Source organism: Musa acuminata, chromosome BXJ1-4 (assembly GCF_036884655.1).
Source record: "Musa acuminata AAA Group cultivar baxijiao chromosome BXJ1-4, Cavendish_Baxijiao_AAA, whole genome shotgun sequence".
In the NCBI taxonomy this organism is placed as follows: Eukaryota; Viridiplantae; Streptophyta; class Magnoliopsida; order Zingiberales; family Musaceae; genus Musa; species Musa acuminata.
This window is the reverse complement of record NC_088330.1, coordinates 26,928,111-26,940,000: the sequence shown is the minus strand read 5'-3', so window position 1 is coordinate 26,940,000 and position 11,890 is coordinate 26,928,111. Positions and strand designations below refer to the sequence as shown.

At 31.7% G+C, this 11,890-nt stretch overlaps 1 protein-coding gene across 1 annotated transcript; it reads left to right on the top strand.

Moving 5' to 3' along the window:
* The first annotated feature begins 10,705 nt into the window (after window positions 1-10,705).
* Window positions 10,706-11,594, top strand: LOC135672487 (germin-like protein 3-8). The gene has a single exon (XM_065180964.1). It carries the CDS (start codon window positions 10,744-10,746, stop codon window positions 11,404-11,406), a length of 663 nt encoding a protein of 220 aa, XP_065037036.1. The 5' UTR covers window positions 10,706-10,743; the 3' UTR covers window positions 11,407-11,594.
* Window positions 11,595-11,890: the final 296 nt, after the last annotated feature.

Below are 11,890 nucleotides of genomic sequence, written 5' to 3'. Positions count from 1 at the left end.
AAAAATTTATGTTCACTATTTTTGAGTTTTTATTTTATTACCAACATTATTATTCTTCTTCAGCATCAAAAGTCTTCTCCCACTTTTAGGTTCTACCTTGATGACATGTTTGACATCATTTCATCCGTTCAATGTTATGCCGACCAATTCATACAAAACAAGATCAGTCAATTTTGCTAATATTGCAATCTTGGCTGACCCCGAAACATTGGGGTCATTAAAATTGGTTTATCTTTGGGGTTTATGACCCCAAAGACAAAGAAAATAACAAAGGAAGTTCATTAAAATTAGTTTATGTTGATCTGATAAGATCTTATTGGATGAATACAACAAAAGGAGACCCGAATCTCCTATGCTCATAGAACTCTTCAAGTAAAAAATGACCCACCCCAAACTTTCATTAATAATGAATAATGTGTTGAAAATCAAGACAAAAAGAAGATGAGATAGGAAGACAAGTACTCACAAAAAGAATCAGAGTAACTCAGAAAAATAAAATATTTTAACAAAATAAATCTGACTACTCTACAGTCTCTCTTTACTGTTGCTCTCTTGATCTGACTTGGTGTACTCATGTGAGAAGATTATTTCCCTACGTATAGGCCACCAGCCCTCTAACTCTTGAATAGATTAGGGACTTACCATAATCTTATATGGTTAGGACTTCTAGATTAATTAAAGAAAAGTTTAACATTATCTTAATGTTAATATTTTTAATTTCAAATGTTTCTCGACAAAGTAAGAATTTATCTAATGACAGAGATATTGTTAAAATATCTCTAATGACAAAAAAATGCTCCTTACAAATGTTGAAAGAAAAGCATGTTATGTGAATTTTCTTTTGATCTTCAACATAACATTTAATCACCATCAGACCGACCAAAAAATAAAAGTTCATTAGTATTAAGCAAAATCATTATAAAAATAAAAATCTTTTTAAATTCATTTATCAGTTGTTGGCTATTTCCATCATCAATGTACAAACAAACTATCAAAATCAGCGTACCGTTTATTTCAACATAAAGCATTTTGTGTTTTGTTAAGACTATTCTAAATAATGTGTGCATAATTCATGATGTAGCATTTTGCTGAAGTCCAACTTTCTTGAATCTATAAACCCTTTCCTCATGTTTTATTTCATAACCCCTAAATGACTTCTTTACTTGAATAGCCATTAAAGGAAGTAGATTTTGCATAAATTAGTTATAAATCTAATGATATCAAATCTTGTAATTTCAGCAAAAGTTATATTCCTTTGGAGCCTTGCTCTGTATCTTTCAACTAAATCATTTGATTTTTAATTTTAAATCAACTTTAAACTAATAGCTTCTTTATGACTTAAAAACAGTGAACTTGACAGGGTTGATATTTTTGAAAAACTAAAATCGATTTGGTTTAATCTGAATTGATTAATCAAATTAAAAAGAATACTATTAAACTAAAATTAACCTTCAAAATTAAACTATTAATGAACCGATTTAGACTAAACTAACTCTATATTGGTTCAATTCTAATTTGATTCCAATTCAATTCAATTTAACATCCCTAATCAAATATATAATACTGAAACCAACTTTTAAAGTAATATTGATAGAAAACACTTTTTTTTTTATGTGAGAAAGTAATTTTTTTTACTTCTATCTTCACAAACTAGTATTTTTATTTTTTTTATAAATAAGAGTATCTATTATTAAAAAATCAACCAACACGGGGTGAATTGAAATTCACGCTAAGAACATAATAAACATTATCAATTATATTATTTTGGTATCTAATATCTACTTCAATTGTACTTCCAACATGAACTTCTTTTATAAAATCATCTCTCATCTTTACATGATTTTTTATAGATTTGTCCGAAGTTTTGAAGTGTCATTTCCTAACACATGGCTACTAAATTTCTCTATGACCACACATCATTAATAGACAATAAGTTTTCTTATTTTTCTTTTCATCATCAACCTTTTACAATAATATTACTAAATATTTTTCTTATAATAAATTTTATTGTTATCCTTAATGTTTCTTTGAGCCTCAATGTTTGATTATCTCATGAATCATGACTACCATCATGACTCTAGCCGCGACCATGATCTTGTCATTGGTCGATAAAATTGTCTATTTAGTTTTTCTACATCATTGTTTTTTCTCTCTCCTTAGAGATAGTTGTTTTGATTCTTTAAAGGTAACAACTACATCATCATATTTATCTAAAACATTTATTATTTTTTAATATTTTTTGTCAAAAGATACTTCCTTATATTTTTTGATCCAACTGATTATCACCATAAATTTTGAAAATGAAACTTACATTATTTCATTTTCATTCATAAATAAAATTTTAAATTTTTTTAAAAGATTTTAGAATATAATAATCAATATCTTAGAAATTATTGAATCTCAGATTTTGATGATTAAACCAATTGATAGTATTTTTTATCTGATCTGTATTTTGAGTGACGCGAGAAGCTTCGATCAGAGAGAGACAATTAAAGCAGGAAGAATCATGTTGGGCCGGAGAGGAATATGTCAAAAGATTGAACGTCGAGCCGAATGATCGGTCGACATATCGGTAGAAGGCTTCGGGCCATGGGTTCGGGTATCGGGCCAAGAAGAGTAAAAATTGCACCAAGAAATTCGAAGTTGCGAAAGTCAACTGGCCGATTGGACAATAAGTCACAAGAGAGGATGATGCGTCGAAGAATCGGATGAGGCATCGATGGACCAATGACATGCCAAACAATATTTGATTTAGCTTTGTAATAATTGTCTAGATCGAAATAGGTTTTAGGTGTAATTGGGTCGAAATTGGGCCAATTCAATTAGGGACCAAATGGACCCAAGTTTGAGCTATGTTGGGTTAAGTGAAAGGTCTAAATAAGTAACCGAATAGGTGGAACTATTGGTGTCACAGTCTCCGAGACTATGTCAGGCAATGGTATTGCCCAGATATAATCTTAGAGACTGTGTTAAGCGGTGATACCGCCCAAACACAGTCTCCGAGACTATGTCAAGTGGTGGTATCGCAAGATTGGGTAGTAGTACCACCCAATGTTAGTGCTGCAAGCGATGGTACTACCTAGCATAGGCAGTGGTATGGCTAGTACCTCAAAAACCAGAGATGAGACTCTTTTAGACTCCATATTTGAATTCATTTAGGGTCTATAAATACCCCTCTCATCTCTACTTAGAATACACAAGCACAAAGAACTTAAAAGTGGGAAAACGGTGCAGCAATCACTTGAGAAATACCCTCCTCTACTTCTAAAGTTTAGAATTATGTTTAAGGAGGAGTGATTGCTTGTAAAAGATTATATCCTAAACCTGTGAAAAAGAGAAGAGGGGTGTAAAAGTTTAGAACTTCAAAGTTGTCACGTAAACCTGTGAATGTCAAAGCTATGAATGCTTTGTTTTGTGCTTTAGATAAAAATGAATTTCATCGGGTTTCTATTTGTCAAACTTGGCACGATATTTGGCACACTCTTGAAATCACACACAAAAGCACTAGTAGAGTTAAAGATTCTAAGATAAATCTTTTGATGCATGATTTTGCATTGTCTTATATGAAACCAAGCAAAACCATTCGAGACATGTACACCCATTTTACGAATGTCATCAATGGTTTAAAAGATCTTGACAAATATTTTTCGAATTTTGAACTTGTTAATAAAGTTTTACGATCTCTTTCTAAAAATTTAGATTCGAAAGTAACGGCAATACAAGAATAAAAAAACCTAAATATTTTTTTACTAGAAGAACTTATTAGTTCATTGATGATATATGAAATGACGTACAAGGCACATGATAAATATGATGAACTTGAGAATAACCTTCCAAAGAACAGGAAAGATTTGGCACTTAGAACTCAGGAAGACCACTCGAGCGATAGCTTAAAAGATGATGACTTTGAACTCTTAACAATAAAGCTTAAAAAGTTCATGAAACAAGAATCAAAGAATAAAAACAAACTTAAAAAGAACACAACTACTTGCTATGAATGTAAGAAACCAGAGCATTCTAAAGATGAATATATAAAACTGAAGAAGAAATTACCAAAGAAGAAGGAAGCACTCGAGGACGAATTGAGCACATCCAAAGATGAGGAGCAAACCAACAAAGACGAGGTGGCCTTTCACAATGAGGTATGTAACTCACCCGAAATGTATTTACCTTATTTTGAAATAACTTGATGTATTTCATGTGTTACTTTTAAATTAGTTTAGAAAAATAATATATATAAAAATAAAAATTTGAGCATGAAAATTGCAAGTTAACTCCTAGCACTAAGCATGAAAAGTTATATTCATTTAAAAAGAAAAATACATTATAAACAAAATGATTTTGAATTTGATTGAAAATGCTTTATGTTTAATGAAATCATGTTTGATGATTTAATAATGCATAATGATGTAAGACATAATAAAAATGTTAAAAGTTTTAGTACCATGCTTAATAATTTAATTATGCATGATGATTTGAAGTCTTGGTGATTTTTGTGATGAATCTTGTCTTTGTCTTTCAGTTTTAAACGATGATACATATTTTTGTTTGTCATAAAAGACAAAGGCATACTTATAAGAAATCAAATCACTTAAATTGAAACAAAAAGATGAGAATGCATGTTTTTTGAAAAAATCTCTATCTAATTGTGTTTTCGTCGTAGAGATCCTTAGTGACGAATCTATTTATATTTTGAATCTTTTGAATTATGAAAATGATTTTGATGATTATGAATTTGAATGAATTTTATCTATATCATGATTTTGATTTCTCGAAATTATAACTTAGGATTTTTCTTATATTAATCAAGATCTCTCATTTGATCTCTTATGTCTCTTTTTGCAACAACAAAATTGTATTGTTGTTGATTCTTTTGACTACAACTTGATATCTATCTAAATTTGCTAAAGAAAAAAACTACATTTGCTACATTTACTAAAGAGAAAAATTATCTAAATTGCTTTTTTGACTACAACTTGAAAGTTTTCTATGAATCAAGATTTTTTCTTTCGCTAAAGAAGAGATTAATCCAACTTTCGCTAAAGAAGAGATTCATCCAAACGAATCTTAATTCTTTCACTTGATATCTATAAACTAAGATTTATTATGAATCGAGATTTTTTTTTAATTGTCCTCTTATGATTCATCTTGGTATTTTCTTAAGAGGATATTTTCTATATGAATCTTGAGAATTCTTATGTATGAATCGAGATCATTTATTATTTATTCTCTTACAATTCTTTTGTTGTTTACTAAAGAGAATATCTTTTTTAAAATTCATGACTTAAAATTTCTTTTGAAGATCTTTTACTATTTGATCTCCTAAGATTTTCTTTTGATTATTTAAGAGGAGATTTATCAAAATAAAATATATCTTTTAGTATTCACATGATCTCATCTTACATGATATGATTTTTCTTTGTATAATTCCTTGTATTCATGAAGTATATCTCATCACCAAATATTTTTTGATATCTTCCATGTGATGACTTGAATATTTATACCTTTGTGTTATTCTCCTCTTTTTACCTTTGATAAAAGGGGAGAAAGAATTGCTAGCGTGCACATCTCAAGAAAAGCTAGCTTGGATAAATTGGTGTAAAACTTATTTGACATGCTTTCAAACACTTGCATTGTTGAATGATTCTCTTTTTTGCCTATGACAAAGTGGGAGAAAATAAATGATGAATGTTTGGTACTAAAAATCATGAAGTGATAAATACTTAAAAATGTTAATTTATTGTTTGGTATCATGAATGCTTTAGTAGGAGAAATGATGAATGTTTGGTATTATGATCAAAATATTGATTTAATGCATAAAATATAAATGCTTAAAAATTTTAATGTTTTAGCATCATGAATGTTATACCAAAAATGATGTATCATGAATGCTTGAGTTTTATGTATGATATGCTCATATTGATGATTGATTTATTTTTGGTATTACGCATGAAGTAAAGATGAAATATAAGGTTTTGAAATTGTGCATGTTTTTATTTGAAACTATAATGATGCACAAATATATTGAATTAAAAATGATACTTTATCTTTGTCATGATTTGAAAATTGATGTAAAAGGAAAAAAATTACAACATTGTATTCTTTCCTGCTATTAGATAGTGACAAAGGGGAAGTAAAATTTGTTCACTTGCATGTTCTAAAACGATGTAAAACTTGCTAAATTTGCTAGCTTACAAATTACAATAAAAAAAAAACTTTCTAGGAAACAAAATTGCTAGCTTCCACTTCTTAAAGAAAGAACTTGTTATTTTGAACATCATTGAGAATTGCTAGCTTGTAATCAAGATAAGCAAAAGTACTACCTTACCTATCTTAAGAAGCAAAAGTATAAACTTGTAAAATTTACAATCTTGTAAATCTTTAAAATTAATGATGATTTGGTAATTATGTCTGTTGTAAAGTGATGAAAAATTTGCTAGCTTATATGTTGTAAAACTTACATATCTCAAAAACTGACTAAATGCACTTCTCCTTTTTATTGATGACAAAAGGGGAGAAGTATGATGATGATATTAAAATCTTATACATGATTTGTTAGGATCGAGTCGGCACTAAGAGGGGGGGTGAATTAGTGCAGCGGATAAAATTATATCGGTTCAAAAATCTTTCATTCGATTAAAACTGATTTTGGAAAAGATGTTAACTTGAAACACATTTGTAAGAGTGTGAAACACATTTAAAAGAGTGTGTAGCTAAAGTAATGAGGAATTATAACAATTTGTAATAAATATAAATAGCAAAGCAGAAATGCAAACCAAATTTTATAATTGTTCGGTCGTCGTGACCTACATCCACTCCTGATTCCTCTTCCGTCGAGGCCATCGGCATCTACTAACGATCTTTTCTCAATGGGCGAAGATCAACTATTCTTTTACACCCATCTTCTCCTCTTCACAGGTTTAGGAGACAACCTTTTACAAGCACTCACTCCTCCCTAAATAGAATTCTAAACTTTAGGACTAGAGGAGGGGATTTCTCAAGTGATTGCTATAGCGTTTTCTCACTTTTAAGTTCTCTGTGCTTATGTATGTTAACCAGGGATGAGGGGGGTATTTATAGGCCTCAAGTGGATTCAAACTTGGAGCCTAAAAGAGCCTCATCCTTGGTTTTCGGGGTACTAGCGGTACCACCGCCTGCAAAACTGACACTAGACGGTACCACCACCCAATCTGGCAGTACCACCGCTTGATAGTCTCTCAAAGACTGTGTCTAGGCAATACCACCACCCAAACTGACGATACCACTACCTGACATAGTCTTGGAGATTGTGCCATGATAGTTTCACCTATTGGGTCATTATTTGGGCCTTTTACTTAGCCCAATATAACCCAAACTTGGGCCCAATTAGCCCCTAATTGTGTTGGCTCAATTTCAACCCAATTACACCTAAAACCTACTTTGATCTAGACAATTATTACAAAACTAATCAAATATTGTCCAGTATGTCATTGATTCATCGACGTCTCGTACGATTCTTTAGTGCATCATCCTCTCTTGTGCTTATTGCCTAATCAGCTAGTTGATCTCTGCAACTTTAATTTCCTTAGCGTAATTTTTACTCTTCTTGGCCCAAAGCCTTCTGTCGATATGTCGACCGATCCTCCGACTCGACATTCAATCTTCTGATATGTTCTATTCCGGCCCAACATGATTCTTCCTGCATTTAATTATCTCTCCCTGATCGAAGCTTCCTGCGTCTCTTAAATGCACACTAGATAACAAACACATCAATTAATTTCATCATCAAAATATGAGATTCAACAATCTCCCCCTTTTTTATGATGATAACCAATTGATGACGGAGTTTAAACTAAATTCCCCCTATCAATATGCCGTATTGATACAACCTTGAATTCAAGTCAACGCAAATTTAATCATGAATATTTGATCATTGCATGCTTCATGAATATTGAAAAACCAATCATAATATTGCATGCAACATAATAAATATTTCAAATCATCATGACATCAAAAATATCAAAGTATATTACATCCTACCATGTATGATTCTCATATCATCATATCTTCTCTCCCTTTATCATCAACAAAAAGGAGAAGTGCAACTATCAAGTTTTAGAGACATGAAGGCTTAGCTATTTAGCAAAATTTTCATCACTTTAAAACATTCAAGCTAGTGAGTTTCTCTTCTTTTTGCAATAGGCAAGTTTTCAAATTTTGTATCTTGAGCTAGTAATTTTTGAAATGTACAAGATAGTATGTTTTTGTATCTTTTTGAAATGTGTAGCTTAGCAAGATTGCTTCTCTTGAGATTTGCAAGATAGCACTTCTTACTTCTCTTTTGAGATAAGCAAGCTAGCAAGTTTTGCTCTCTTTACGATATGCAAACTAATAAGTTTTAGCTTCTTCTTGCATATATCATCATGTAAGCTAGCATATTTTATTGCCTCCTTTGTCATTGTCAAAAAGAAGGAAAGCATACAATTTTGTAATTCTTTTTTCTTTTACAATAATTTTCAAAACATGACAAAGATAAATAACAAATTTACATCAATATTCCAATCATTATTCCAATCATAAAAAATAAAAGATCAAATCATGATTTTTGACATCTCTTCTTTTGTATATAGAAGGAATGATAGGGAAACGATCTTGATTCAAAAAGAAGATTCAATTCTAAAAATCGAGAAATCAAGATCATAATCCAAAAAATGTATAAGAAGAATTTATACATTTGAGAGATCTAACATGTCTAAGTTTATTATTCAAGATAACAAATTTAGTTATCTTGATATGCTAGCTATTTTCTTTCCCCTTTTTGTCATTGTAAACAAGAAAGAAGAAGGGAAGAACATAATGGTGTAAATGTTCAAGTCATCATAAAAAAAAAAAAAAATTTGGTGATGAGATATACAATTTATGAATACAAAGGAATATCAATAATAAATCATGACATGAAATATATTAATATCAAATCATGAACCACAAGACATGATTTATTTCAACAAATCTCTTCTTTTATAAATAGAAAAAAGAAACATAGGAGATTAAATGATATAATATCTTGATTCATGCATAAGAAATCTCAAGTTATAAATCTCAAAAAATCAAGATAAAGCTCAATCAAATTCAAATCATCAAATTAAAATCATTTTCAAGAGATTCATAAAAAAGACATAGATAGATTCATTAATCTCTCCTTTTTTTTCATTAATGATTCAATTATATTATGAGATATACAAATCATAATTACAAAGAAGTCATATAAAAATCATGACATGAAGGATGTTAATATGAAAAATTAATTCGTGAATGATTTATCTTGACAAATCTCTTTTTTAGTAAATAACGACTAAAATCATAGGAGATCAAATAAGATATCCTGATTCAAATAAATCTCAAATTATTAATGTCAAGAATCTAGATTCATTTAGATAAATCTTCTCTTAGACAAGTAAATCATACGTGAATCAAGAAAAAATATTTTATATAAAATACATCTCAAGTCACGACATCGATAAATGACTCGATTGGATAGATAATCTCATTATTAAAATAAATCATACGAAAAAGAATCCAAAATATCATCAAAATCACTTTTCAAAAAATTCAATGAAAGCAACGTAGATAGATTTCAAGAAGATTAAAGATAGCTCAAGTTCTTTTAGTTCTAAATTTTGTGATTGATTTCATGTTCAAGGCTTTCATACAAAGGTCATACTTCATTATTTATAATCGAAAAGCAATACAAAAATCATATAAATCATCAAGCTCAATAAACTATAAATTACCCAAAAATCATCATTACTTTAAATCACCATGCATACTTATTGGTCTCATTAGATTTTATTTTTCTATAGATATATTGAATAGTGTTAATCTTACATTGATATTCTGATATATTTTTTAATTATGGATCTGTATAATTATTTTTAATTTTGAAAGTGTATAGAACTTCTTCCTCTCCAACATTTCTTTCATGGCTTTGACTATATAAGAACCTCCTTCAAAATCTCTTATAAATATTGATTTCGAAACAAGTTTTCATCTTTATGCTGCATATCAAATAATGATCTTCTTAAATGGAGACAGGCAACAAAGATCATATGGCGATGCCTATGCTTCTACTTAACATCACTAATAAAAAATATCATGTATATCACAAAATTAAAATAAAAAAAAGACAGAGAAAGTCAAACATAAAAAAAAGAACTCGAAATATTTTAATAAAACAAACCTGATCAGAATCCCTTGCTGCTATTATACATATCAGACTTGGGGTGTACACAAGTCCTGTCCTTAATAGGATAGGACTTATCATAATCGTTTTCAGATTAAGACTCCTAGTTTAATTGCACTGGGGAACTGATAATACTATGAACATTGTATACTATATTACATATAAACGCGTGATGGTATACAATCAACAGAGGAAATAATATAGTAAAGTTACACCCCAACAACAAGGAAAGATAGCTATGACTTGGTTGATAGTAGCAATATACGCATTAGATTAAGCTTCATGTTCAGCCTTGAAAGTCCATTATTGAGACCCATTCCTTATTCTTTGCAATGAATCAATCATATGACTATTCCATTAACCTTATCAATATGACTGATTATTCTGTCGATTTCAGAAGAGGTTGGTTGCGACAAGCAAGCTAAAAGTTACAATGACTCCTTCAAATCTATTCTTACTATATATACAAACCATACATGCATCACCCTCCTCTCATCACCATCAACATAAACCACCATCTGAGAATGGAGTTGCGGTGTGCTGCACAGTCCTTTGTCCTCTTCCTCTCCTTCACCCTCCTCCTTGCATCGACCCGCGCCGACCCTCACCCTCTGCAGGACTTCTGCGTCGCCGACTTCGGAGCTACTGGCGTGGTCGTCAATGGGTTCCCGTGCAAGCCTTCCTCCAACGTCACGTCCGACGACTTCTTCTTCGCCGGGCTGTCCAACGAGGGCAACACCAGCAACATCTTCGGTTCCAGCGTGACCCCTGCGAACGTCCTCAGCTTCGCGGGACTCAACACCCTCGGCGTCTCCATGAACCGTGTCGATGTCGCCCCCGGCGGCGTCAACCCGCCCCACAGCCACCCGAGAGCCACCGAGCTCATCATCCTCCTCGAGGGTCGACTGCTGGTGGGGTTCGTCAGCACCAACAACCAGTTCTTCTCCAAGGTCTTGAATCCCGGCGAGATGTTCGTGGTGCCCAAGGGCCTCATTCACTTCCAATACAACGTCGGAACGAAGAAGGCGCTCGCCATCACCACCTTCGACAGCCAGCTCCCGGGGGTGGTGATCGCCTCCACTACCCTGTTCGGATCGACGCCGGCGATTCCCGACGATGTGCTGGCCAAAGCTTTTCAGGTGGATCAGAAGGTTGTCACCGCCATAAAGTCCAAGTTTGCGAACTAAGATACCATATATATGTGTTTGACTTGTAGTATTTACATATGTTGAATAACGTTGACTTGTTGGACTAGTCCCATATTGGTGCCAAACAAGTGTTACATGTAGTTAGTTCTCTCTCTTCCTCCTTGTTTGGAGCATCTTCTTGTTCATCTCTCGAAAAGCAATAAAACATGAATGTTTCATTTCTCTAAGAATACTGCCAATGTTCCATTTATATGATTCTTAGAGTTCACTATTCCGTATTACAATTACAAAGTCTATTTCGCAATGAGTTTAAGCAAATACGGAATAGGGAATGAGAATAAGAACGCCAACCATTATTTCCAATTTGATGTTGGAACAGGATATTCTCATTTTTCTTCCCCATTTTAGCGCAAACTATCCTTTCCACTCCCGTGTTTGAATATTAACGTAAATTTTATAATTAAGTAAAATTTTGGTGTAAAAATCTTAATTAAGATTTGTCTTTGTCATATACCCTCGATAA